The sequence below is a fragment of the Oncorhynchus keta genome, chromosome 24 (genome assembly GCF_023373465.1).
Source record: "Oncorhynchus keta strain PuntledgeMale-10-30-2019 chromosome 24, Oket_V2, whole genome shotgun sequence".
NCBI lineage: Eukaryota > Metazoa > Chordata > Actinopteri > Salmoniformes > Salmonidae > Oncorhynchus > Oncorhynchus keta.
This window is the reverse complement of record NC_068444.1, coordinates 18295511-18322970: the sequence shown is the minus strand read 5'-3', so window position 1 is coordinate 18322970 and position 27460 is coordinate 18295511. Positions and strand designations below refer to the sequence as shown.

Sequence of the window (27460 nt, the reverse complement as noted above, 5' to 3'; positions counted from 1 at the left end):
CTCGTTTAGGGCAAAGAGTCGTCTGAAACATCCTGAAGCCCTTCTGTAGCACGGGAGGGGGCCAGAGATAATTATGCTCTTCCCTGTGCCAGCGAGGGCTTTAAAAAATGTTTGTAGTCCTTCCTCAGATCGCCGAAAACTAAGGTTGTTAAAACCTACGTCAGTGACGATGGTGTCAAAATTGGAGTAGTTGGCCATAACCGTGTGCAGAAGAGATATCATGGACACAGCCTTCTGGATGACAGACCGTAGGCACGCCAAAATCTCTCACCATCGAGCTGACAATCTAGAGTCACATTTGTTTAATCTGCAAGCTGTAGCACCCACAATTTAACCTTAAAGTAGGATAATATAGGGCTATAGAGTTCAGTCTAATTTGTGTTTTATTTTTTGCCATGGAAAATCAGGTATCGTAGTATCGCGATCCTGGTATTGTGACAACCCTAATATGTTGTTGCCCATCGTATGGTGGTGGGCCAAGAAATGCTTTGGGGCTGTTAACCTGCATTAATACAGTGTGCATTTTCCCTTTGAGCAAGCTTGCTGTGAAATGGGAGGTGATGGTTCCTCCGTATGGTGCTGGATCATGTCTCTGTTGATCTATGTGCTCACACCTGTATCCCTTCTCCACCTGTGTTTGCAGTCAAAGATGTCATCCCTTTGGGGTCTCCTCGTCCTGAACCCTCACCGGCCCTCTCCTCCATCCAGGAGACCGAGATGAAACCCTCTCAGCCCCCCGGACACCTGTCCAACCCCAACACTTACCCCCTGCCCAAACTCAGGGCGAAGACCGCTCCTGGCCTGCCTCCTCCCCCTCCCCACCTGCCAGGGGTACACCACCGAGCCTCCCGGGTTGGAGTTGGGGGTGAAGCCAAGGATGGCCCGGCCAACTTTACAAACACCCTAATCAGGAAAACCCAGCATTCCCACAGCCCTGTGACCCCTGACCCCTATAGGGGCAAGAACTTTAACACTTGGGGTGGTATGGGAAGGGACAACCCACTGTCACCCTCCTCCCTTCCCCCATGCAGAATCAGTGCCCCCAGCAGAAGGAGGGACTATGGAGTGGTGCTGAGGGAAGACATGAACAAGAAACTCAAGGTAGAGTTTCATTTGAGTTTGTTCTCTTTTCTCTGATCACATCCCTATTAGGGTTGGGGTCAATTCCAGTCAATTCAGGAAGTACACTGTCATTCCCATTCCAACTCTCTTCAATGCTTTTCAGTGGGGAAAACACTGGTTGCAACACTCACTCCCGAGTTCCACACTGCCCCTGGCAGAAATGCCAGGACAAGAACTGTTCGTCAGGAGCTTCATGAAATGGGTTTCTTAACGCTACAGCATACAATGACATTCTAGACGATTCTGTGCCTCCAACTTTGTGGTAACAGTTTGGGGAAGGCCCTTTCCTGTGTCAGCATGACAATGCCCCCGTGCACAAAGCAAGGTCCACACAGAAATGGTTTGTCAAGATCGTTGTGGAATAACTTGACTAGCCTGCACAGAGCCCTGACCTAAACCCCATTGAACACCTTTGGGATGAATTGGAACGCCGACTGCGAGCCAGGCCTAATCGCCCAACATCAGTGCCCGACCTCACTAAGGCTCTTGCGGCTGAATGGAAGCAAGTCCCTGCAGAAATGTTCCAACATCTAGTGGAAAGACTTCCCAGAAGAGTGGAGGCTGTTATAGCAGCAAAGGGGGACCAACTCCATATTAATGCCCATGATTTTGGAATGAGATGTTCGACGAGCAGGTCTCTACATACCTTTGAACATGTATTGTACTTCATTGATCCTGAAAGTCTGTGTCCTAAGCAGATACGAACAAATAGAATATAATCTAAACTGTCTCACTCTCACCTCTCACAGGCACGTCAATAATGACAATTCAATGTTGTTGATATTTGGTTCTCTTCTGTTTTCGGTCTTTCCACAGAGTCGTGATTCCCTGGACCACAGAGGAACCACTCCCTCTAACAAGCAGTTTACTCCAGGTACAAATTAGACCTACTAACTTGTATGTAAATAACAAGCCCATCATAGACCTATTTTAGAATCCTGAACCCTTGTAAAATGAGTCTATAAACACATCAATAGGTTAACATCTCCAAATGATAAGTTTCAGTGTTGTTCTTTTTGTACAGTAACAATGCTGATGCAGACATGTATAGTAGTTTCTGATGCCCCTTCTGCCATTTGACTAATGATTTGTTGAGAGTAGTATACTATGCAAATTCAGGCTAATTTTGCATGAAGTGCACTTTTATCTAGTTATCTAGTGGGCCTCTCTGTTATGTGTGCTAAAGCGCTTGAAAAGGGGGTTATCACAATTGACTTCACAATTAATGTAATATTTTGTCATTTGTTGAGGGGCCTTGTAAAAACCCACACTCGTTCTCTAGTATTTTATTTGTTGAACTTTATATGAAATATTGTATTTACTGTGAATGTTGATTGATGTTTCCCACCAGGAGGCACCAGATCCATGTCTCTGAAGAGACTCAGACACCCAGACTTGGAGGAGAGAAACAGAGGAAGAGGAGAGGACATGGCTAAAAAGAGACTTCATCCAGAGGACGATATCCCAGACCCTATCAGTACCTGTTGCCCACCCGATGGAACAGCCAGGTGAGGGGGTAAACATTTAATTCAATGCAACTTTATTTGTCCCCTTCAGCAATTACTATTAGGGCTAACTTTGTATGCCATGTAGTAGCTGGAAATGACTACAGAAAGATGGACGATGGAGTGAACCTTATATTTTGGCTTATGATAATTTAGATAATTGTGCTAACTAAGCTCATAAGGCCTTCTACAAGGATCAATGAATATAATATCATCAATTGAAAAGCCAGAAATGTTACTGATTGTGATCTCTGTAACGCCTGGTTTGTGATGGCTAAGTGCTCTGTTATGAATACATTTGATTTCATTTGACCCTTTACTCCTAGTTCTAAAATGTCCACCAACCCCAACCCATCCTACCTGAAGAAAGTCTTCATGAAGAACAATCTGAGCTCAAGTCCTACTCTAAGGTTGAAGGAGAGTCTCACCCCTAAGAAGACAGAGGAAGGGATGGAGGGAGACAGGAGTACTTTCCCAACCTATCCACTCTCCACACCCAAACCTGCGAGGAAGCGCTGCACCGCACATGGAAAGACACCATGCTGCAATAATGTGAGGGAGAACAGCAACCCTCAGGCCGGATACAGGGGAATGAATCACCAATCTGGCAACCCAGCCAACCTGCCAGTCACAATCCTTAGTAGAGGAGAATGTAGTAGAGCTAAAGAGACCAGAGAGCGAAAGAGTGGAGGAAGAGAACCGACAGTTCGCCCCGACGGGAGAACCCCCAAACCCGACTCAAAATCTCAGAGCTCGGACTCGAGCTGCCCTAGTTCTCGGTGCCATCACGCATTGGAAAAGAAGCGACACGTCTCTCGCCCACGGAGAACGTCTGCCTTGCCGGATGACCTGAATGACCTTTTCACCCCTGACCCCATAACCTCTAGCCTGTCTAGAGCAGCGATGACCTTTTCTCCCAGTCCCCAGAGAGGAGACAGGTCGCCCTCTGTGCACAACAAGGTTCCTCTGCCTGTTGTGTTGGCTACTGTCAGTGATGCTAGTATGGAACCGGGGTCCCCCTATGTAACAAGCCCTAGAGAAATCCCCCCAAAATCCCGCTCACAGCGAATCCCATGTCCCAAGATCTCTTCCTGTACGGACACTGCAATGGACCCCTGTAAGCTACTCCTGGACCCCAAAATCTACTCCTCCTTTGTAAGGCTGGAGTTGAGCAGGAATGACTTGACTAAACTAGAGACCGGCTTGTACAGAGCCATCACCAGCACTGTATCATCCTCAGGGAAGCCCTCATCCCCTCAGGATGTCGCCTCAGGACTGAAAACAAGATCTTCTGGTATTGCTTCAGCAGAGTTGGTGTCAACTATGAATGAGGATGAGAATGCCTACCTCAAGACTGAGTCCTCCGTTCTGAAAACTATCCCCCTCTCAGCCTCTGCAAAGTCCTCATCCTCATGGAAGGACAAGTCATTTAGCATGGAGACGGCAGACCTCAAAACCAGTCCCTTCTCAACCCTGGACCAACATGGACAAGGAAAGGAGGGTGAAGAGAGGAAGGAAGGAGACCAGAAGGTCCATAAGAGTTTATCGTTCCTTGAGGAAGGAGAACAAAGAAGCATCAAGAACAATTCCTGTAAGAGTCTGGAGGGGGACCCTGTGGATGTGGAGTTGAGCCTAGGCCTTGACCTGAGCCTGGGGCTAGAGTTGGCGCTATCCCAGACCAGCAGCAGCAGTGACGAGGACCAGCTGCCGTCCCTGCAGCAGATCCTGGACCGTACCGCCTGGCCTCCAGACACCCCAGAAGAAGGAACCATCCCTGCACCCAGCATCCCCATTGGGCTCCTACACCACAGCCAACCAGTAAGATGCAACTTTCTTAGGGCTGTGTCCCTATGGGTCGTGGTCAACAATGTTTTATTCACTTATTGTAATTTTCCAGTTTTGATGTAGGCCTAAATGGGGTCCAGTATAGCCACTATAACCAGTCTGTAAGGAGCTACTTTCTATAATGGCATTTACATGGTTTAGTTGTAACTTATTGTAGAAGGTTAGAAAGGTTCAAAGGACTAATTTGAAATGCCGTAAAACAGTGTGCAAGTCGTCTCTAACATGCTACAGTGTTTTACCTCAGTCTAAAAGGGTTGATAACGTTGATGTGATGTTTTCTCTGGCAGCCATCTTCATCTAAAGCCACCAGTTACAGGAACAACCTGGATGAGATGCTGAAGGAAAAGGAGAGCATTCAAAGGTATTACTTTATCATAAGTGACATTATAGTGCTATTTTCTCCATGTGGGTCTTGGAGATAGAGAAATCCCTGCATTGCTTTAAAATGACAACGTACCGTTTAAAAAATAAAATAAAATGTTTAACCAGGAAGGGCTCATTGAGATTTGAAATCTCTTTTTCAAGAGCGTCCTGGCCAAGATAGGCAGCACCAAGTCATTACACAATTACAGACAGACAACATGAAAAACTACAAGTAATCTAGTACAAACCATAGAATTCACAATATATATTCACAATATGTATATAACAAAATCATAAAACAGCAAATTCAAAAAAACATTGACAGGTCAGGGAATTAGTCTCAAAGTCCTTCATCAGTGATTTAAAAACACCAATCAGGACAAGTTCTTCCGGTTTAAAAGTATTTTGTAATGCGTTCCAAGACGATGGTGCAGAGTACATAAAAGCCCTTTTACCAAATTCAGTTCGGACATTTGGAACAGTTAGCAGGATAAAGTCCAGCGAACGAAGAGAGTACCCACCACATTTATGAACAATAAAAATGCCCAAATAAAATTGTAGTAAACCCAAAATGGCTTTGTAAATAAAAGTATACCAGTGACTGAGCCTACGAGTGACTAGAGAAGGCCAGCCAACCCTGGTATACAAAGTGCAGTGGTGCGTAAGGGTTTTGCAGTTTAAAATAAATCTCAATGCTCAATGGTAAAGGGTGTCAATTGATCTCAAACACTGAGTGGAAGCATTCATATATAAAATATCAACACAGTATAGTAAAGGCATACATGTAGCTTATACTAGCCTCCTGGCTTCGACAGAAAAACAGGCCTTATTCCTAAAATAAAATACCAACTCCAGCTTCAATTTTTTTGTAAGTTGTTGAATATGCAATTTAAAAGAGAGGCCATCATCAAGTAAAATTCCAAGATATTTATGAGGTTAGTCTCAATCTCATTGCCCTGACAGGTAGTAATAGGTGAAATGTTCAGAGATCTATTTCTTGCTTCAAAACACAAACACGATGGTGTTCGCCATTTTGCTCTATGACCCCCCACAAGTATCGTCTGAAGGTAACCTGTACCATTTTAAAAAAGGAATGGAAGGATGAAGGTAGATTTGTGCCTACCCCAAAAGGGCTTAAATATGTGTAAAGAATATATACATTGGGGAGAACAAGTATTTGAAACACTGCCGATTTTGCAGGTTTTCCTACTTACAAAGCATGTAATTTCTGTAATTTTTATCATAGGTACACTTCAACTGTGAGAGACGGAATCTAAAACAAAAATCCAGAAAATCACATTGTATGATTTTTAAGTAATTAATTAGCATTTTATTGCATGACATAAGTATTTGATACATCAGAAAAGCATAACTTAATATTTGGTACAGAAACCTTTGTTTGCAATTACAGAGATCATACATTTCCTGTAGTTCTTGACCAGGTTTGCACACACTGCATCAGGAATTTTGGCCAACTCCTGCATACAGACCTTCTCCAGACCCTTCAGGTTTCGGGGCTGTCACTGGGCAATACGGACTTTCAGCTCCCTCCAAAGATTTTCTATTGGGTTCAGGCCTGGAGACTGGCTAGGCCACTCCAGGACCTTGAGATGCTTCTTACGGAGCCACTCCTTAGTTGCCCTGGCTGTGTGTTTCGGGTCATTGTCATGCTGGAAGACCCAGCCACGACCCATCTTCAATGCTCTTACTGAGGGAGGTTGTTGGCCAAGAGCTCGCGATACATGGTCCCATCCATCCTCCCCTCAATACGGTGCAGTCGTCCTGTCCCCTTTACAGAAAAGCATCCCCAAAGAATGATGTTTCCACCTCCATGCTTCACTGTTGGGATGGTGTACTTGGGGTTGTACTCATCCTTCTTCTTCCTCCAAACACGGCGAGTGGAGTTTAGACCAAAAAGCTCTATTTTTGTCTCATCAGACCACATGACCTTCTCCCATTCCTCCTCTGGATCATCCAGATGGTCATTGGCAAACTTCAGAAGGGCCTGGACATGCGCTGGCTTGAGCAGGGGGACCTTGCGTGCGCTGCAGGATTTTAATCCATGACGGCGTAGTGTGTTACTAATGGTTTTCTTTGAGACTGTGGTCCCAGCTCTCTTCAGGTCATTGACCAGGTCATGCCGTGTAGTTCTGGGCTGATCCCTCACCTTCCTCATGATCATTGATGCCCCACGAGGTGAGATCTTGCATGGAGCCCCAGACCGAGGGTGATTGACCGTCATCTTGAACTTCCATTTTCTAATAATTGCGCCAACAGTTGTTGCCTTCTCACCAAGCTGCTTGCCTATTGTCCTGTAGCCCATCCCAGCCTTGTACAGGTGTACAATTTTATCCCTGATGTCCTTACACAGCTCTCTGGTCTTGGCCATTGTGGAGAGGTTGGAGTCTGTTTGATTGAGTGTGTGGACAGGTGTCTTTTATACAGGTAACGAGTTCAATCAGGTGCAGTTAATACAGGTAATGAGTGGAGAACAGGAGGGCTTCTTAAAGAAAAAGTAACAGGTCTGTGAGAGACGGAAATTCTTACTGGTTGGTAGGTGATCAAATACTTATATCATGCAATAAAATGCTAATTAATTACTTAAAAATCATACAATGTGATTTTCTGGATTTTTGTTTTAGATTCCGTCTCTCACAGTTGAAGTGTACCTATGATAAAAAAATTACAGACCTCTTACATGCTTTGTAAGTAGGAAAACCTGCAAAATCGGCAGTGTATCAAATACTTGTTCTTTCTTATGTCTCTAGATAGAGCAAACACTTCAAAACCTTGTTTCTCATGATTTAGTTTTTGACTGGCTTTTTTCCCATTTATGAATGTGTTTTTCAATGCGTTTCTCTGGGCTATAGTAGTAAAGGCCAAATTCAATATTTTATCAAATATATATATTTTGTTAGTTACCTAAAAATTCTAAATCAAATAGCTAAATGATCCATAGTATGACCACCTTAAAACAATTCCATATGTCAGCTGAGAACCCCCCAACGGCTTAGACTTTAAGAATTAAATGAGTTCTATGTCATAACAATGTGTGCTATGTCGTGGTTATTCTCCCCAGGTCTAAGGAGATGGAAGCCAAGCTGCATCTCTCCTGTAAGGAGAAACTGCTGAGATTGGCTGAGGAAGAGGAGGAGGAGAACATTGAGGAGGCTATCTCGCAGCAGCAAAAGTAACTGCACGCACACATGCACCCACACACATACACTTAAAACATACAGTACCAGTCAAAAGTTTGGGCTTTTTCTTTATTTTTACTATTTTCTACATTGTAAAATAATAGTGAAGACATCAATACTATGATATAACACATATGGAATCATGTAGTAACCAAAAAGTGTTTAAAAAAATCTAAATATATTTGACCATGAAGGCCTGATTCACACAGTCTCCTCTGAACAGTTGATGTTGAGATGTGTCTGTTACTTGAACTCTGTGAAACATTTATTAGGGCTGCAATTTCTGAGGCTGTTAACTCTAATGAACTTATCCTCTGCAGCAGAGGTAACTCTAATGAACTTATCCTCTGCAGCAGAGGTAACTCTAATGAACTTATCCTCTGCAGCAGAGGTAACTCTAATGAACTTATCCTCTGCAGCAGAGGTAACTCTAATGAACTTATCCTCCTGCAGCAGAGGTAACTCTAATGAACTTATCCTCCTGCAGCAGAGGTAACTCTAATGAACTTATCCTCCTGCAGCAGAGGTAACTCTAATGAACTTATCCTCTGCAGCAGAGGTAACTCTAATAAACTTATCCTCTGCAGCAGAAGTAACTCTAATGAACTTATCCTCTGCAGCAGAGGTAACTCTAATGAACTTATCCTCTGCAGCAGAGGTAACTCTAATGAACTTATCCTCTGCAGCAGAGTCTTCTTTTATCCTCTGCAGCAGAGGTAACTTTAAAGAATTATCCTCTGCAGCAGAGGTAACTATAAAATATATTTAGTTTTTTTAACACTGTTGCAGAGGTACATGATTCCATGAACTTATCCTCTGCAGCAGAGGTAACTTTGATGAACACTATTATCCTCTGCAGCAGAGGTAACTCTAATGAACTTATCCTCTGCAGCAGAGGTAACTCTAATGAACTTATCCTCTGCAGCAGAGTAACTCTAATGAACTTATCCTCTGCAGCAGAGGTAACTCAATGAACTTATCCTCTGCAGCAGAGGTAACTCTAATGAAATCCTCTGCAGCAGAGGTAACTCTAATGAACTTATCCTCTGCAGCAGAGGTAACTCTAACAACTTATCCTCTGCAGCAGAGGTTTGAACTTATCCTCTGCAGCAGAGGTAACTGTAATGAACTTATCCTCTGCAGCAGAAGTAACTCTAATGAACTTATCCTCTGCAGCAGAGGCAACTCTAATGAACTTATCCTCTGCAGCAGAGGTAACTCTAATGAACTTATCCTCTGCAGCAGAAGTAACTCTAATGAACTTATCCTCTGCAGCAGAGGTAACTCTAATGAACTTATCCTCTGCAGCAGAGGTAACTCTAATGAACTTATCCTCTGCAGCAGAGGTAACTCTAATGAACTTATCCTCTGCAGCAGAGGTAACTTGGGGTCTTCCTTTCCTACTACTTTAAAGAATCTCAAATGTTAAATATATATATTTTTTTTAACACTGTTGGTTACTACATGATTCCATGTGTTATTTCATAGTTTTGATGTCTTCACTATTATTCTACAATCTAGAAAATAGTACAAATAAAGTCAACCTAGTACTTTTGACTGGTACTGTACATCCATATAAACACAAAAGAGGAGCGTACAGAAAACAGAGTGCAGGTAGTCTAGAGGTTAACAGAGGTCGCTGGTTTGAATCCCTGAGCCGGGCAATGTGGGAAAATCTGCTGTTCTGTCCGTGAGCAAGGCACTTAACAACAACCGCTCTACGGGCGCCAATGATGTCGATTTAAGGCAGATAAATGCAGCGGACATCTTCTGTTGAACTGTCTAGGTACCCCATTTCCAGTTAATCCTAGGAGCAGAGGTAACTACACACACACACAGACTAATAACCACAATCCCACACTTCCATGTGTGTATCTCTTGTCAACCCCAGGGATTTCCTGCAGCGTTTCTCGGTGTTGTCTAGTGCCATCCAGGACCTGCACCCCGGGGAAGCGGTGTTCAACCTGGACAACTTTGGCCGTCTCTTCAGCCAACACACACTGCAGCTGAGACGCTGTAACGTCACCCCGTGTGACACCACACAGAAAACAATCCTATGGTGTGTGTGTGTGTGACTGAGAGGAAATGTTCAGTCCTCTTCTCTCTTGCCCCAATACCCCATCTCTGGTGTGTTTTTCCCCTCTCCCTCTCATCTCTCTGGTGTTTTTCCTCCCTCTCTCTCTTTCATCTCTCTGGTGTGTTTTTCCCCTCTCATCTCTCTGGTGTGTTTTTCCCCTCTCCCTCTCATCTCTCTGGTGTTTTTCCTCCCTCTCTCTCTTTCATCTCTCTGGTGTGTTTTTCCCCTCATCTCTCTGGTGTGTGTTTTTCCCCTCTCTCATCTCTCTGGTGTGTGCTTTCCCCTCTCATCTCTCTGGTGTGTGCTTTTCCCCTCTCTCATCTCTCTGGTGTGTGTTTTTCCCCTCTCTCATCTCTCTGGTGTGTGCTTTTCCCCTCTCTCATCTCTCTGGTGTGTGTTTTTCCCCTCTCTCATCTCTCTGGTGTGTGCTTTTCCCCTCTCTCATCTCTCTGGTGTGTGTTTTCCCCTCTCATCTCTCTGGTGTGTGTTTTCCCCTCTCTCTCTCTCTGGTGTGTGTTTTCCCCTCTCTCTCTCATCTCTCTGGTGTGTGTTTTCCCCTCTCTCATCTCTCTGGTGTGTGTTTTCCCCTCTCATCTCTCTGGTGTGTGTTTTCCCCTCTCTCTCTCTCTGGTGTGTGTTTTTCCCCTCTCTCATCTCTCTGGTGTGTGTTTTTCCCCTCTCATCTCTCTGGTGTGTGTTTTTCCCCTCTCTCTCTCTGGTGTGTGTTTTCCCCTCTCTCTCTCTGGTGTGTGTTTTTCCCCTCTCTCTCTCTCTGGTGTGTGTTTTCCTCTCTCTCATCTCTCTGGTGTGTGTTTTCCCCTCTCTCTCATCTCTCTGGTGTGTGTTTTTCTCTCTCTCTCTCTCATCACTCTGGTGTGGTGTTTTTTCCCCTCTCTCATCTCTCTGGTGTGTGTTTTTCCTCTCTCATCTCTCTGGTGTGTGTTTTCCCCCTCTCTCATCTCTCTGGTGTGTGTTTTCCCCTCTCTCTCTCTGGTGTGTGTTTTCCCCTCTCTCTCATCTCTCTGGTGTGTGTTTTCCCCTCTCATCTCTCTGGTGTGTGTTTTCCCCTCTCTCATCTCTCTGGTGTGTGTTTTCCCCTCTCTCTCTCTCTCTGGTGTGTGTTTTTCCCCTCTCTCATCTCTCTGGTGTGTGTTTTTCCCTTCTCTCTCTCTGGTGTGTGTTTTTCCCCTCTCTCATATCTCTGGTGTGTGTTTTCCCCTCTCTCATCTCTCTGGTGTGTGTTTTCCCTCTCTCTCTCTGGTGTGTGTTTTTCCCCTCTCTCTCTCTGGTGTGTGTTTTTCCCCTCTCTCTCTCTCTGGTGTGTTTTTTTCCCCTCTCTCTCTCTCTGGTGTGTGTTTTCCCCTCTCTCTCTCTCTCTGGTGTGTGTTTTCCCCTCTCTCATCTCTCTGGTGTGTGTTTTTCCCCTCTCTCATCTCTCTGGTGTGTGTTTTCCCCTCTCTCATCTCTCTGGTGTGTGTTTTCCCCTCTCTCTCATCTCTCTGGTGTGTGTTTTTCCCCTCTCTCATCTCTCTGGTGTGTGTTTTCCCTCTCTCTCATCTCTCTGGTGTGTGTTTTCCCCTCTCTCTCTCTCTGGTGTGTGTTTTTCCCCTCTCTCTCTCTGGTGTGTGTTTTTCCCCTCTCTCTCTCTGGTGTGTGTTTTCCCCTCTCTCTCATCTCTCTGGTGTGTGTTTTCCCTCTCTCATCTCTCTGGTGTGTGTTTTTCCCCTCTCTCATCTCTCTGGTGTGTGTTTTTCCCTCTCTCTCATCTCTCTGGTGTGTGTTTTCCCCTCTCTCTCTCTGGTGTGTGTTTTTCCCCTCTCTCTCTCTGGTGTGTGTTTTTCCCCTCTCTCTCATCTCTCTGGTGTGTGTTTTCCCCTCTCTCATCTCTCTGGTGTGTGTTTTTCCCCTCTCTCTCATCTCTCTGGTGTGTGTTTTTCCCCTCTCATCTCTCTGGTGTGTGCTTTTCCCCTCTCATCTCTCTGGTGTGTGTTTTCCCCTCTCTCATCTCTCTGGTGTGTGCTTTTCCCCTCTCTCATCTCTCTGGTGTGTGCTTTTCCCCTCTCTCATCTCTCTGGTGTGTGCTTTTCCCCTCTCTCTCTCTGGTGTGTGCTTTTCCCCTCTCATCTCTCTGGTGTGTGCTTTTCCCCTCTCATCTCTCTGGTGTGTGCTTTTCCCCTCTCATCTCTCTGGTGTGTGCTTTTCCCCTCTCTCTCATCTCTCTGGTGTGTGTTTTCCCCTCTCTCTCTCTGGTGTGTGTTTTCCCCTCTCTCTCATCTCTCTGGTGTGTGTTTTTCCCCTCTCTCTCTCTGGTGTGTGTTTTTCCCCTCTCATCTCTCTGGTGTGTGCTTTTCCTCTCTCTCTCTCTCATCTCTCTGGTGTGTGCTTTTCCCCTCTCTCTCTCTGGTGTGTGTTTTTCCCCTCTCATCTCTCTGGTGTGTGTTTTCCCCTCTCCTCTCTCTGGTGTGTGTTTTCCCCTCTCTCTCATCTCTCTGGTGTGTGCTTTTCCCCTCTCTCTCTCTCTGGTGTGTGTTTTCCCCTCTCATCTCTCTGGTGTGTGTTTTCCCCTCTCTCATCTCTCTGGTGTGTGTTTTTCCCCTCTCTCATCTCTCTGGTGTGTGTTTTTCCCCTCTCTCATCTCTCTGGTGTGTGTTTTCCCCTCTCATCTCTCTGGTGTGTGTTTTTCCCCTCTCTCATCTCTCTGGTGTGTGTTTTTCCCCTCTCTCTCATCTCTCTGGTGTGTGTTTTTCCCCTCTCATCTCTCTGGTGTGTGTTTTTCCCCTCTCTCATCTCTCTGGTGTGTGTTTTCCCCTCTCATCTCTCTGGTGTGTGTTTTCCCCTCTCATCTCTCTGGTGTGTGTTTTCCCCTCTCATCTCTCTGGTGTGTGTTTTCCCCTCATCCCCCTCTCTCATCTCTCTGGTGTGTGTTTTCCCCTCTCATCTCTCTGGTGTGTGTTTTCCCCTCTCTCATCTCTCTGGTGTGTGTTTTTCCTCTCTCATCTCTCTGGTGTGTGTTTTCCCCTCTCATCTCTCTGGTGTGTGTTTTTCCCCTCTCTCATCTCTCTGGTGTGTGTTTTTCCCCTCTCTCTCATCTCTCTGGTGTGTGTTTTTCCCCTCTCATCTCTCTGGTGTGTGTTTTTCCCCTCTCATCTCTCTGGTGTGTGTTTTTCCCCTCTCTCTCTCTGGTGTGTGTTTTTCCCCTCTCATCTCTCTGGTGTGTGTTTTTCCCCTCTCTCTCATCTCTCTGGTGTGTGTTTTTCCCCTCTCTCATCTCTCTGGTGTGTGTTTTTCCCCTCTCTCTCTCTCTGGTGTGTGTTTTCCCCTCTCATCTCTCTGGTGTGTGTTTTTCCCCTCTCATCTCTCTGGTGTGTGTTTTTCCCCTCTCTCATCTCTCTGGTGTGTGCTTTTCCCCTCTCTCATCTCTCTGGTGTGTGTTTTCCCCTCTCTCATCTCTCTGGTGTGTGTTTTTCCCCTCTCTCATCTCTCTGGTGTGTGTTTTCCCCTCTCTCTCATCTCTCTGGTGTGTGTTTTTCCCCTCTCTCATCTCTCTGGTGTGTGTTTTTCCCCTCTCATCTCTCTGGTGTGTGTTTTTCCCCTCTCTCTCATCTCTCTGGTGTGTGTTTTCCCCTCTCTCATCTCTCTGGTGTGTGTTTTTCCCCTCTCTCTCATCTCTCTGGTGTGTGTTTTCCCCTCTCTCTCATCTCTCTGGTGTGTGTTTTCCCCTCTCTCTCATCTCTCTGGTGTGTGTTTTCCCCTCTCTCTCATCTCTCTGGTGTGTGTTTTTCCCCTCTCATCTCTCTGGTGTGTGTTTTCCCCTCTCTCTCTCTGGTGTGTGTTTTCCCCTCTCATCTCTCTGGTGTGTGCTTTCCCCTCTCATCTCTCTGGTGTGTGCCTTTCCCCTCTCATCTCTCTGGTGTGTGTTTTCCCCTCATCTCTCTGGTGTGTGTTTTCCCCTCTCTCTCATCTCTGGTGTGTGTTTTCCCCTCTCTCTCTCTCTGGTGTGTGTTTTTCCCCTCTCTCTCATCTGTCTGGTGTGTGCTTTTCCCCTCTCTCTCATCTGTCTGGTGTGTTTTTAATCCTCTCTCATCTCTCTGGTGTGTGTTTTCCCCTCTCATCTCTCTGGTGTGTGTTTTCCCCTCTCTCTCTCTGGTGTGTGTTTTTCCCCTCTCATCTCTCTGGTGTGTGTTTTTCCCCTCTCTCATCTCTGGTGTGTGCTTTTCCTCTCTCTCATCTCTCTGGTGTGTTTTTCCCCTCTCTCTCATCTCTCTGGTGTGTGTTTTCCCCTCTCTCATCTCTCTGGTGTGTGTTTTCCTCTCTCATCTCTCTGGTGTGTGTTTTTCCCCTCTCATCTCTCTGGTGTGTGTTTTCCCCTCTCTCTCATCTCTCTGGTGTGTGTTTTTCCCCTCTCTCTCTCTCTCTGGTGTGTGTTTTCCCCTCTCTCATCTCTCTGGTGTGTGTTTTCCCCTCTCTCTCATCTCTCTGGTGTGTGTTTTCCCCTCTCATCTCTCTGGTGTGTGTTTTCCCCTCTCATCTCTCTGGTGTGTGTTTTTCCCCTCTCTCTCTCTCTGGTGTGTGTTTTTCCTCTCTCATCTCTCTGGTGTGTGTTTTTCCTCTCTCTCCTCTCTGGTGTGTGTTTTCCCCTCTCTCTCATCTCTCTGGTGTGTGTTTTTCCTCTCTCATCTCTCTGGTGTGTGTTTTCCCCTCTCTCATCTCTCTGGTGTGTGTTTTTCCCCTCTCATCTCTCTGGTGTGTGTTTTTCCCCTCTCTCATCTCTCTGGTGTGTGTTTTTCCCCTCTCATCTCTCTGGTGTGTGTTTTCCCCTCTCTCATCTCTCTGGTGTGTGTTTTCCCCTCTCTCATCTCTCTGGTGTGTGTTTTTCCCCTCTCTCATCTCTCTGGTGTGTGTTTTCCCTCTCTCTCATCTCTCTGGTGTGTGTTTTCCCCCTCTCTCTCTGGTGTGTGTTTTCCCCTCTCTCTCATCTCTCTGGTGTGTGTTTTTCCCCTCTCTCATCTCTCTGGTGTGTGTTTTTCCCCTCTCTCTCTCTGGTGTGTGTTTTTCCCCTCTCTCATCTCTCTGGTGTGTGTTTTCCCCTCTCTCATCTCTCTGGTGTGTGTTTTTCCCCTCTCTCTCTCTCTCTGGTGTGTGTTTTTCCCCTCTCTCATCTCTCTGGTGTGTGTTTTCCCCTCTCTCATCTCTCTGGTGTGTGTTTTTCCCCTCTCTCATCTCTCTGGTGTGTGTTTTCCCCTCTCTCTCATCTCTCTGGTGTGTGTTTTCCCCTCATCTCTCTGGTGTGTGTTTTCCCCTCTCTCATCTCTCTGGTGTGTGTTTTCCCCTCTCTCATCTCTCTGGTGTGTGTTTTTCCCCTCTCATCTCTCTGGTGTGTGTTTTTCCCCTCTCTCATCTCTCTGGTGTGTGTTTTCCCCTCTCTCATCTCTCTGGTGTGTGTTTTTCCCCTCTCTCATCTCTCTGGTGTGTGTTTTCCCCTCTCATCTCTCTGGTGTTTTTCCTCCCTCTCTCTCTTTCATCTCTCTGGTGTGTGCTTTTCCCCTCTCATCTCTCTGGTGTGTGTTTTCCCCTCTCTCTCTCTCTGGTGTGTGTTTTCCCCTCTCTCATCTCTCTGGTGTGTGTTTTCCCCTCTCTCTTCTCTCTGGTGTGTGCCTTTCCCCTCTCTCATCTCTCTGGTGTGTGTTTTTCCCCTCTCTCATCTCTCTGGTGTGTGCCTTTCCCCTCTCTCATCTCTCTGGTGTGTGTTTTTCCCCTCTCATCTCTCTGGTGTGTGCTTTCCCCTCTCTCATCTCTCTGGTGTGTGTTTTCCCCCTCTCATCTCTCTGGTGTGTGTTTCCCCTCTCATCTCTCTGGTGTGTGTTTTTCCCCTCTCTCTCATCTCTGGTGTGTGCTTTTCCCTCTCTCTCATCTCTCTGGTGTGTGTTTTCCCCTCTCTCTCTCTGGTGTGTGTTTTCCCCTCTCTCATCTCTCTGGTGTGTGTTTTCCCCTCTCTCTCTCTCTGGTGTGTGTTTTCCCCTCTCTCTCTCTCTCTCTGGTGTGTGTTTTCCCCTCTCATCTCTCTGGTGTGTGTTTTCCCCTCTCATCTCTCTGGTGTGTGTTTTCCCCTCTCTCTCTCTCTCTGGTGTGTGTTTTTCCCCTCTCTCTCTCTCTGGTGTGTGTTTTTCCCCTCTCATCTCTCTGGTGTGTGTTTTTCCCCTCTCATCTCTCTGGTGGGTGTTTTTCTCCTCTCTCTCTCTGGTGTGTGTTTTTCCCCTCTCTCTCTCTCTCTGGTGTGTGTTTTTCCCTTCTCTCTCTGGTGTGTGTTTTCCCCCTCTCTCTACCATCTCTCATTCCCTCTGTGTCTCTCAGCTCCTCTCCAGACCAGTTCAGGACCCAGGTCAGTTCCCAGCTGTTCCAGAGAGCCTACTGCTCCTCCCCCTGTCCTCCCCAGGTGACCCGCTGGCTCTTCCAGGTACTACTCTACACCCCCTTTTACCTGTGCTAGACTAATCAGATTGATTGATTTGTTTGTATAATTGCTTAATTTTAATTGATCAATGTATTAATGTCTCTCTCTTTGGTGGTTTGCAACTCTTTTTTCGTGGGGAGGACTAACATTTTATCTTTATTTAACTAGGCAAGTCAGTTAAGAACAAATTCTTATTTTCAATGACGGCCTAGGAACGGTGGGTGAACTGCCTTGTTCAGGGGCAGAACGACAGATTTGTACCGTGTCAGCTCGGGGGTTTGAACTTGCAACCTTCCGGGCTACCCTGCCGCCCCGGGGGAGGACTAACGAGGGGGGGGACTAACATAGGGGGAGGACTAACGAGGGGGTACTAAATTGTTTTTAATCAAATGGGGATGGCTCATTAAAGACAGACAAAACGTCAGCCTCTCTTTTTCTCTCTCCCTCCCTCCTGTAGATGATGTCAGTCCACTCAGACAGGCTGACCTGTCATCAGGTACTAAAGGCCCTTGGAGATATTGCCTGCTCTGCTGCTGAACACATGGTACTGAATAAGAGTGAGAGGTTTGAGGTGTGGGTGCCCAGTATTGGAGACATGACCCTGGTCTTCATGAACATGGGGGTTCCCTTTGTCACCCTTTTCCCCCTGGAGAACCTACAACCCCCCTTCACTGAGGGAGACCTGATGTAAGTATGTATGTGTGTCAATAACTACTTTGTTCATACAATTTGATAGACAGATAATAACTATCTGTGTGTATGTAGAGAGGGCCTCCAGATCAGCACAGAGAGCCTGTCCAGCAAGAAGGAGATCAGAACTTTCCCTGAACACAACTTTGACAATGTCGTCAAGTACATGTGTCATTGTACGTCGTTGTGCCCGCGGGTCTACAGTGACGGAGAACTGTTGTTACTCCTGACGGTGGTGAGCAGAGTGGGCCTGGACACGCAGCTCGCCCTCCAGCCCACTGAGCACCTCCGCTCCCTACTGCACAACCTGGTCAACAGCATAAGGGACTTGGACATCATGGTCAGTCAACTGTTTTATTTCTTTCATCTTCTGTGGCTTCTGCGTGGTGCCGTAGAAACACGTGTACATGTGCAACCCCAATGGTTGTGGGTTCAATCCCCGCCTAAGCGTTTCTAACTTCATCTCCTACTTGCTTGTCTCTCCCATCCAGTTATTTGCTGTCTAAATAAGCCCAGGGCTAAGTAAGGGAGTGTTCACGCTTGCACATTGTAAAGTGGACTAGCACCATCCTTAGCCCAGGGCTAGCTGGCCCTGCTCCGGAGCAGAGTTAGCACTGACTTGTTTTAAACACGGTCCCAAAACAGGGTCAAGAATTTTCTAGGTCCAATCACAAAAGCTGCACTTTCACTTAATCTACATATGCTCATGACTAGTGATGTAATTGACCGTAGTTGATCCGTGATCCGTAAAGATCACCCCCCACGGCTCAGCACGCATGTGAACCGCAGATCAATTGCAGAGTTTAACCATCATAGTGTGATTTTACTGCTGCTGTTACTTTTTAAAGTAATTCTCTAAATCTCGATGCATTGAAAAGATAAAGACAGTGCTGTGTTTTGCTCTGAAGCCTGATTGAATAATTTTTAAAAAGCTGTTGTGTTCACTGTTCACGTGTTGAATCCCAACGTATCAATCCTGGATGCTCGTGTTGCAAAAAGCAAAGAAGAAAAGAGCAGTGACAGCCATGGCTGGCGGAGGAGCTGAAGAACAGGAAAAGCCTCCCGCTTCATTTAAGTCTCATGGATGGGAGCATTTAGGCTTCCCTGTCAAATATGGAGATGGAAGAAGGGTGGTGGCTAGAGGTCGACCGATTATGATTTTTCAACCCCGATACTGATTAATCGGACGTTTTTTATATATATATTTGTAATAATGACAATTACAACAATACTGAATGAACACTTTTATTTTAACTTAATATAATACATAAATAAAAACAATTTAGTTTAAATAATGCAAAAACAGTGTTGGAGAAGAAAGTAAATGTACAATATGAGCCATGTAAAAAATCTAAAGTTTAAGTTCCTTGCTCAGAACATGAGAACATATGAAAGCTGGTGGTTCCTCTTCGATATTCCCAATTAATACGTTTTAGGTTGTAGTTATTATAGTAATGATAGGACTATTTCTCTCTACCATTTGTATTTAAGATACCTTTGACTATTGTATGTTCTAATAGGTACTTTAGTATTGCCAGCCTAATCTCAGGAGTTGATAGGCTTGAAGTCGTAAACAGAGCTGTGCTTCAAGCATTGTGAAGAGCTGCTGGCAAACGCAGGAAAGTTCTGTTTGAATGAATGCTTACTGCTGCTGCCTACCACCGCTCAGCCAGACTGCTCTATCAAATTATAGACTTAATTATAACATAATAACACACAGAAATACGAGCCTTAGGTCATTAATATGGTCAAATCTGGAAACTGTCATTTAGAAAACAAAACCTTTATTCTTTCAGTGAAATACGGAACCACATCCATAAGTCTAAATATTGCTGTTACATTGCGCAACCTTCAACGTTATGTCATAATTATGTAAAATTCTGGCAAATGAATTAGTCTTTTTTGGAAGAAATGGTCTTCGCACAGTTTGAGCCAGGCGGCCCAAACTGCTGCATATACCTTGACTCTGCTTATACTGAACACAAGAGAAGTGACACAATTTTCCTAGTTAATATTGCCTGCTAACATTAATTTCTTTTAACTAAATATGCAGGTTTAAAAAAAGATATACTTGTGTATTGATTTTAAGAAAGGAATTGATGTTTAGGTACATTGGTGCAACGACAGTGCTTTTTTCACGAATGCGCTTGTTAAATAATCACCCGTTTGACGAAGTAGGCTGTGATTCGATAATGAATTAACAGTCACTGCATTTATTTATTTTTATTTATTTAACCAGGCAAGTCAGTTATCAAAAAATAATTCTTATTTTCAATGACGGCCTAGGAACAGTGGGTTAACTGCCTGTTCAGGGGCAAAACAACAGATTTGTACCTTGTCAGCTCGGGGATTTGAACTTGCAACCTTTCAGTTACTAGTCCAACGCTCTAAACACTAGGCTACCCTGCCGCCCCAATGATGAATAATGATGAGTGAGAAAGTTACAGATGCACAAACATCATCCCCCCAAGACATGCTAACATCTCTCCATTACAAGAACAGGAGAGATTAGAATTTTATATCATAACTCCAAGACATGCTAACCTCTCTCCATTACAAGAACAGTAGAGATTAGCATTTTATATCATAACTCCAAGACATGCTAATCTCTCACCATTACAAGAACAGTAGAGATTAGCATTTTATATCATAACTCCAAGACATGCTAACCTCTCACCATTACAAGAACAGTAGAGATTAGCATTTTATATCATAACTCCAAGACATGCTAATCTCTCACCATTACAAGAACAGGAGAGGTTAACATTTCTTAGGGGGTATGATGTTTGTGCCTCTGTAACTTTGTATAATTTCAAATCCAAAGTGCTGTAGACCAGAGCCAACACCCCAAAAAATGTGTCACCAACCAGGCTTCCAGCCAACCATTTCATGCAGATGAATTACCTGACGCATGAAAAAAGTCCATCACGACTGGGCTGATGGAAACATGATGCCGGTACAATTGTATAAATGCCAACAGACAATTTGTTTATTCGACATGGTGGGATCTTTTTAAGTCTAAAATAAATGATGTGAGAAATGGCAGTGGAAATGCCTTTATTAGCAAATATTAATATAACCATCATTTTTAAGTAAAGTTGGAGTCACGCGATGCTGTGTGGTCCTCCCACTACCAAATCTGTAAACCATGCTGTTTATTATGAACTAAGTTAGGAGGTGAAAGTGCAAGGTGATGAGCTTGATGCTCTTTTCCAATGAATATCGAGGGTCTTATTCTGGTGACATGATCATCAATGCTTGGCTGCCGTTTGACAAATACAAAAAATATCACTCTTCTCCATAATAATCTCATAATATAGGTAGCCTACCAGCACTGTATCTGCGAGATGTTGGTTAATGTGCATGTGCCAAGACTAGAGTGGGCACATTTGCAATATAACGCAAAAAATTTTGTTACAAAACCATCAGTAAAGTTGAAAATGCGATGGAAACTCATATTTTATATACAAATAAAATGTTACTTTTTACCCCTTTTTTTTTCTCAATTTCGTGAGATCAAATTGGTATTTACAATCTCATTGCTGCAACTCCCATACGGACTCGGGAGGGGCGAAGCTCGAGAGCCATGTGTCCTCCGAAACACGACCCTGCTAAGCCGCACTGCTTCTGGACACACTGCTCGCTTAACCCGGAAACCAGCTGCACCAATGGAAACCAGCTGCACCAATGGAAACCAGCTGCACCAATGGAAACCAGCTGCACCAATGTGTCAGAGGAAATACTGCGATGCAGTGCCTTAGACCGCTGCGCCACTCGGGAGGCCCCATGGAAACCCATTTAACTTGTAATTTAACTGCAAAAGTTATTTTTATGTGCACTACATCATCACGCACAGCCTTTTATCCGCAAAAGGTTAGTTTGATGGAAACACATCTCTGGTGGGAAATAAGCATGTTATTCTATGCAGATTTTAAAAAAAATATTCCCATGAAAATCTGTCACGAATTGGATGGAAACCTAGCTACTGTCCCAATACTTTTGGAGTTCACTGTATGTAGACACTGGTATGGTGCTGGAGGTGAATGAATGCTTGTCACCATTTCTTTATTTTGCTAGTTTGAACTTTTCTTTCCTTTCCTAGGTAAACTCATCTCACTGTGTTGTGTGTCTGTTTCTCCTGTCTGATTGTTGATGTTGATCGATCTCCTGTCCTGTCCTGTTCTGTAGCTACCCAGGATCTGCATGTCGCTGATTGCCCTGACTGAGGACCACCACAACCTGCGCTGGCTGGTTGAGCTCCTGCCAGACAGCATGCGCGGCAAGCAACTCAGGAGACACCTCAGTGTGTCGGCGATCTCCAAGCTGCTAAACAACAGATGCACTTACATTCCCTCCAACACAGAGTTCCAGCTGTCAGACCTGCGTCCCTACCTCTCCCAAATGCGGCCCTCCTCACTCCTCCGGGGGCTGGCCACCTCCTGCTACAGGAGGAGTCACCACCCACACAGAGAGCGGGAGGAAGCGGAGGACTGTGCCTCCCTGGACCAGCAGGTCAACAAAGGGTTATTTACCAGGGTGTATATAAGGGTATTTTTGCAACAGAATTGGTTTTGCAACAAAATATGAGTTTCTTATTGGACAAGAGCAGCAGCTAGTCCCTCCCAGGTTTGTTTGCGTCTGGTTCAAAGTGACTACACTTGTTGTCCGGTTAAATCAGGAGAACTGGGGTTGTGTTCATTAGGTCACACAACCGACAGTGGTTTGCAAGGGAAGTGTATATACAGTTTAAGTCGGAAGTTTACATACACTTAGACCTGAGTCAGTATAACTCGTTTTTCAACCACTCCACAAAAGTCTTGTTAGCAAACTATAGTTTTGGCAAGTCGGTTAGGACATCTACTTTGTGCATGACACAAGTAACTTTTCCAACAATTGTTTACAGACAGATTATTTCACTTATAATTCACTGTATCACAATTCCAGTGGGTCAGAAGTTTACATACACTAAGTTGACTGTGCCTTTAAACAGCATGAAAGATTCCAGAAAATTATGTCATGGCTTCAGAAGCTTCTGATAGGCTAATTGACATCATTTGATGAATGAAGCGTGTGCGAAGAACTGAAAAAGCGTGTGCGAGCAAGGAAGCCTACAAACCTGACTCAGTTACACCAGCTCTGTCAGGAGGAATGGGCCAAATTCACCCAACTTATTGTGGGAAGCTTGTGGGAGGCTACCAAAACGTTTGACCCAAGTTCAACAATTTAAAGGCAATGCTACCAAATACTAATTGAGTGTATGTAAACTTCTGACCCTCTGGGAATGTGATGAAAGCAATAAAAGCTGAAATAAGTCATTCTCTCTACTATTATTCTGACATTTAACTTTCTTAAAAATAAAGTGGTGATCTTTACTAACCTAAGACAAGTAATTTCTACTGGGATTAAATGTCAGGAATTGTGAAATACTGAGTTTAAATGCATTTGGCTAAGGTGTATGTGAACTTCTGACTTCAACTGTGTGTATATATATGTAAATGTGTGTGTGTGTATATATATATGACCAATTGTCAAAGTCATCCCTGTTTTCTTCCAGTTGGTGTCTAATGAACACTGTTGTTTTCAGGCCTACTACCTATGCTACAGCCTCCTGGCCTTGGCCAACGAAGCCACCAACTTTGAGTTCTTCCCTTCGGAGCAAAAGAACCAGTTGTTGTTGCTAAGTGCTGAGCTGGAGAAACACATCAAAAGTGACATCAGGGAGAGTGAGAAGATGCTTTACAGGAGCAGGGTATGTAGTTACTTCTTCCATATAGACAACATTTCTATGGGAACTGTAAACCACATGAATGCATTAATGATGATATGTTCTCTCTAGTTAAACAGCTATTAACCCTTCTCGTTCTCTCCCTCTTTCTTCTCTTCTTCCTCTCTCTCCGCACTCTTCCTCATCCACCCCACCTCTCGCTCTCTCTTCCTCATCGCTCACTCGTTCTCCCTCCAGGTGAAGGACCTTGTTGCCAGGATCTACACCAAGTGGCACGTGCTGGTCCAGAGAACCAGGCCTCTCCAGGTAGACATGCATAGAGAGATACAGTACAGCTATAGTACATAAAGCCATAGCTAGATGTGTGTGTGTGTGTAGATAAACCCTGGAATCAATCTTTATTTATTTTGACTATTTTCTACATTGTAGAATAATAGTGAAGACATCAAAACTATGAAATAACACATGGAATCATGTAGTAACCAACAGTGTTAAACAAATCAAAACATATTTAACATTTTAGATTCTTCAAAATAGCCACCTTTGCACACTCTTGGCATTCTCTCAACCAGCTTCATGGGGTAGTCACCTGGAATACATTTCAATTAACAGGTGTGCCTTGTTAATTTGTGGAATATCTTTCCTTAATGTGGTTTAGCCAATCCGTTGTGTTGTGACAAGGTAGAGGGATATACAGAAGATAGCCCTATTTGGTAAAAGACCAAGTCCAAAAACAGCTCAAAGAAGCAAAGAGAAATGACAGTCCACCGTTACTTTAAGACATGGTCATTCAAACCAGAACATTTGAAGAATTTAAAGTTTCTTCAAGTGCAATCACAAAAACCATCAAGCGCTATGATGAAACTTGACCTCATGAGGACCGCCACAGGAATGGAAGACCCAGAGTTACCTCTGCTGCAGAGGATAAGTTAATTAGAGTTACCAGCCTCAGAAATTGCAGCCCAAATAAATGCTTCACAGAGTTCAAGTAACAGACACATCTCAACATCAACTGTTCAGAGGAGACTGTGAATCAGGCCTTCATGGTCGAATTTCTGCAAAGGAAACACTACTAAAGGACACCAATAAGAAGAACATACTTGCTTGGGCCAAGAAACACGAGCAATGGGCATTAGACTGGTGGAAATCTGTCCTTTGGTCTGATGAGTCCAAATTTGAGATTTTTGGTTCCAACCGAGTAGATGAACGGATTATCTCCGCATGTGTGGTTCCCACATTGAAGCATGGAGAAGGAGGTGTGGGGGTGCTTTGCTGGTGACACTGTCAGTTATTTATTTAGAATCCAAGGCACACTTAACCAGTATGGCTACCACAGCATTCTGCAGCGATATGCCATCCCATCTGGTTTGGGCTTAGTGGGACTATCATTTGTTTTTCAACAGGATAATGACCCAAAACACCTCCAGGCTGTGTAAGGGCTATTTGACCAAGAAGGAGAGTGATGGTGCGCTGCATCAGATATGACCTGGCCTCCACAATCACCCAACCTCAACCCAATTGAGATGGTTTGGGATGAGTTGGACCGCAGAGTAAAGAAAAAGGAGCCAGCAAGTGCTCAGCATATGTGGGAACTCCTTCAAGACTGTTGGAAAAGCATTCCTCATGAAGCTGGTTGAGAGAATGCCAAGAGTGTGCAAAGCTGTCATCACGGCAAATGGTCGCTACTTTGAAGAATCTCAAATATATTTTCATTTGTTTAACACTTTTTGGTTACTACATGATTCCATATGTGTTATTTCATAGTTTTGATGTATTCACTATTATTCTACAATGTAGAAAATAGTTAAATAAAGAGAAACCCTTGAATGAGTAGGTGTCCAAACTTATGACTGGTACTGTGTGTATATGTGTGTGTGTGTGTGTGTAGTTAGTTAGTTCGGGGAAGTATTCCCAGGGTAACTATAGTATCGCAGAGCTGTGTTTGGTTTAATGCTGTGTTTATTATTGCAGAGTAAAAGTGTTAGAATAATATTATGTTTATTCCCTACAGGGTAAGCTGTGGTTATGTTTGATAGCAATGTGATATGTTTTATAATGTGTGTATTGCCTCTAGGATAAACTGTATGACTTCTGGCAGCCTCCGCCTGAGGATGCTGTGAGCAGCAGCCAGGAGAGCCAACACTCCCACAGGGAGAGCGACGGGGAGGAAGAGAGAGAGGGGGACAGGGTCATGGGAGGTGGAAGGTGAAGAAGATGAGGGGGACGAGGTGATGGATGGAGAGGGACAAGACAAGGAGGAGAGGATTGCAGTGAAGTCTTTGGCAATGGAGGATGAGAGTGATGAGAAAGAGAAGACACCAGAAAAGCACTTAGTCATGGAGGAAGCTGAGGAAGAAAAGGACATTCAGGGGGAGGAGGAAGATACATTCCTAAAGATGGAGGAGATTGTGGAACTTACGCTAGAGGATTCAGATGAGGAACCAGATATGGAAGACATGGTGGCAGAAAGGACAGAAGTAGAACTGAGGGTCACAGAAAAGAGGGAAGCAGCGGAGGAGGAGAGAAGGGAAGAACAGACTGAAGGGAGAGACCTGAGGAGAGACTGAGGAGAGAGGGGAAGAACAGACTGAAGGGAGAGACCTGAGGAGAGACTGAGGAGAGAGGGGAAGAACAGACTGAAGGGAGAGACCTGAGGAGAGACTGAGGAGAGAGGGGAAGAACAGACTGAAGGGAGAGACCTGAGGAGAGACTGAGGAGAGAGGGGAAGAACAGACTGAAGGGAGAGACCTGAGGAGAGAGGGGAAGGACAGACTGAAGGGAGAGACCTGAGGAGAGACTGAGGAGAGAGGGGAAGGACAGACTGAAGGGAGAGACCTGAGGAGAGACTGAGGAGAGAGGGGAAGGACAGACTGAAGGGAGAGACCTGAGGAGAGACTGAGGAGAGAAGGGAAGAACAGACGGAAGGGAGAGACTGAGGAGAGACTGAGGAGAGAGGGGAAGGACAGACAGACTGAAGGGAGAGAGGGGGAAGAACAGACTGAAGGAGAGACCTGAGGAGAGGAAGGACAGACTGGGGAAGACCTGAGGAGAGACTGAGGAGAGAGGGACTGAAGAACAGACTGAAGGGAGGAGACCTGAGGAGAGACTGAGGAGAGAGGGGAAGGACAGACGGAAGGGGAGAGACTGAGGAGAGACTGGGAGAAGGAGACTGAAGGGAGAGACCTGAGGGAGAGACTGAAGGGAGAGACTGAGGAGAGACTGAAGGGAGAGAGAGGGGAAGGACAGACTGAAGGGAGAGACCTGAGGAGAGACTGAGGAGAGAGGGGAAGGACAGACGGAAGGGAGAGACCTGAGGAGAGACTGAGGAGAGAGGGGAAGGACAGACTGAAGGGAGAGACTGAGGAGAGACTGAGGAGAGAGGGGAAGGACAGACGGAAGGGAGAGACTGAGGAGAGAGGGGAAGGACAGACGGAAGGGAGAGACTGAGGAGAGACTGAGGAGAGAGGGGAAGGACAGACGGAAGGGAGAGACTGAGGAGAGAGGGGAAGGACAGACGGAAGGGAGAGACTGAGGAGAGACTGAGGAGAGAGGGGAAGGACAGACGGAAGGGAGAGACTGAGGAGAGAGGGGAAGGACAGACGGAAGGGAGAGACTGAGGAGAGAGGGGAAGGACAGACGGAAGGGAGAGACTGAGGAGAGAAGGGAAGAACAGACTGAAGGGAGAGACCTGAGGAGAGAAGGGAAGAACAGACTGAAGGGAGAGACCTGAGGAGAGACTGAGGAGAGAGGGGAAGAACAGACTGAAGGGAGAGGAGACCTGAGGAGAGACTGAGGAGAGAGGGGGAAGACTGACAGACTGAGGAGGGAGAAGACAGACTGAGGAGAGACTGAGGAGAGACTGAGGAGAAGAACAGACTGAAGGGAGAGACCTGAGGAGAGACTGAGGAGAGAGGGGAAGGACAGACTGAAGGGAGAGACCTGAGGAGAGACTGAGGAGAGAGGGGAAGGACAGACGGAAGGGAGAGACTGAGGAGAGAGGGGAAGGACAGACTGAAGGGAGAGACTGAGGAGAGAGGGGAAGGACAGACGGAAGGGAGAGACTGAGGAGAGAGGGGAAGGACAGACTGAAGGGAGAGACTGAGGAGAGACTGAGGAGAGAGGGGAAGAAGACAGAAGGGAGAGACAGGAGAGACTGGAAGGGGAGAGACTGAGGAGAGAGGGGAAGGACAGACGGAAGGGAGAGACCTGACTGAGGAGAGACTGAGGAGAGAGGGGAAGGACAGACTGAGGAGAGAGGGAAGAACAGACGGAAGGGAGAGACTGGAAGGGAGAGACTGAAGGGAAGAGACTGAGGAGAGACTGAGGAGAGAGGGGAAGGACAGACGGAAGGGAGAGACTGAGGAGAGACTGAGGAGAGAGGGGAAGGACAGACGGAAGGGAGAGAGGAGAGAGGGGAAGGACAGACGGAAGGGAGAGAGGAGAGAAGGGAAGAACAGACAGAGGAGAGACTGAGGAGACTGAGAG

General features: G+C 45.6%; 1 protein-coding gene across 15 annotated transcripts in view; it reads left to right on the top strand.

Moving 5' to 3' along the window:
- The window catches only part of LOC118402789 (SMC5-SMC6 complex localization factor protein 2-like), a 38206-nt gene extending 12304 nt beyond the window's left edge, over positions 1-25902 (top strand). For 10 of the 15 annotated variants that reach the window (XM_035801035.2, XM_035801037.2, XM_035801040.2 and 7 more), the window contains 14 exons: positions 644-1101; positions 1939-1996; positions 2474-2630; positions 2954-4445; positions 4760-4833; positions 7915-8025; positions 9924-10091; positions 16461-16563; positions 17018-17247; positions 17326-17590; positions 21439-21762; positions 22835-22999; positions 23213-23281; positions 25050-25902. In XM_035801035.2, coding sequence (XP_035656928.2) covers positions 644-1101; positions 1939-1996; positions 2474-2630; positions 2954-4445; positions 4760-4833; positions 7915-8025; positions 9924-10091; positions 16461-16563; positions 17018-17247; positions 17326-17590; positions 21439-21762; positions 22835-22999; positions 23213-23281; positions 25050-25184 — 3809 coding nt within the window. In that variant the 3' untranslated portion in view covers positions 25185-25902. Of the gene's footprint in view, positions 1-643; positions 1102-1225; positions 1757-1938; positions 1997-2473; positions 2631-2953; positions 4446-4759; positions 4834-7914; positions 8026-9923; positions 10092-16460; positions 16564-17017; positions 17248-17325; positions 17591-21438; positions 21763-22834; positions 23000-23212; positions 23282-25049 lie in introns of those variants that run through there. The other 5 variants (XM_035801043.2, XM_052477915.1, XM_035801042.2 and 2 more) reach the window with 2 other exon arrangements.
- Positions 25903-27460: the final 1558 nt, after the last annotated feature.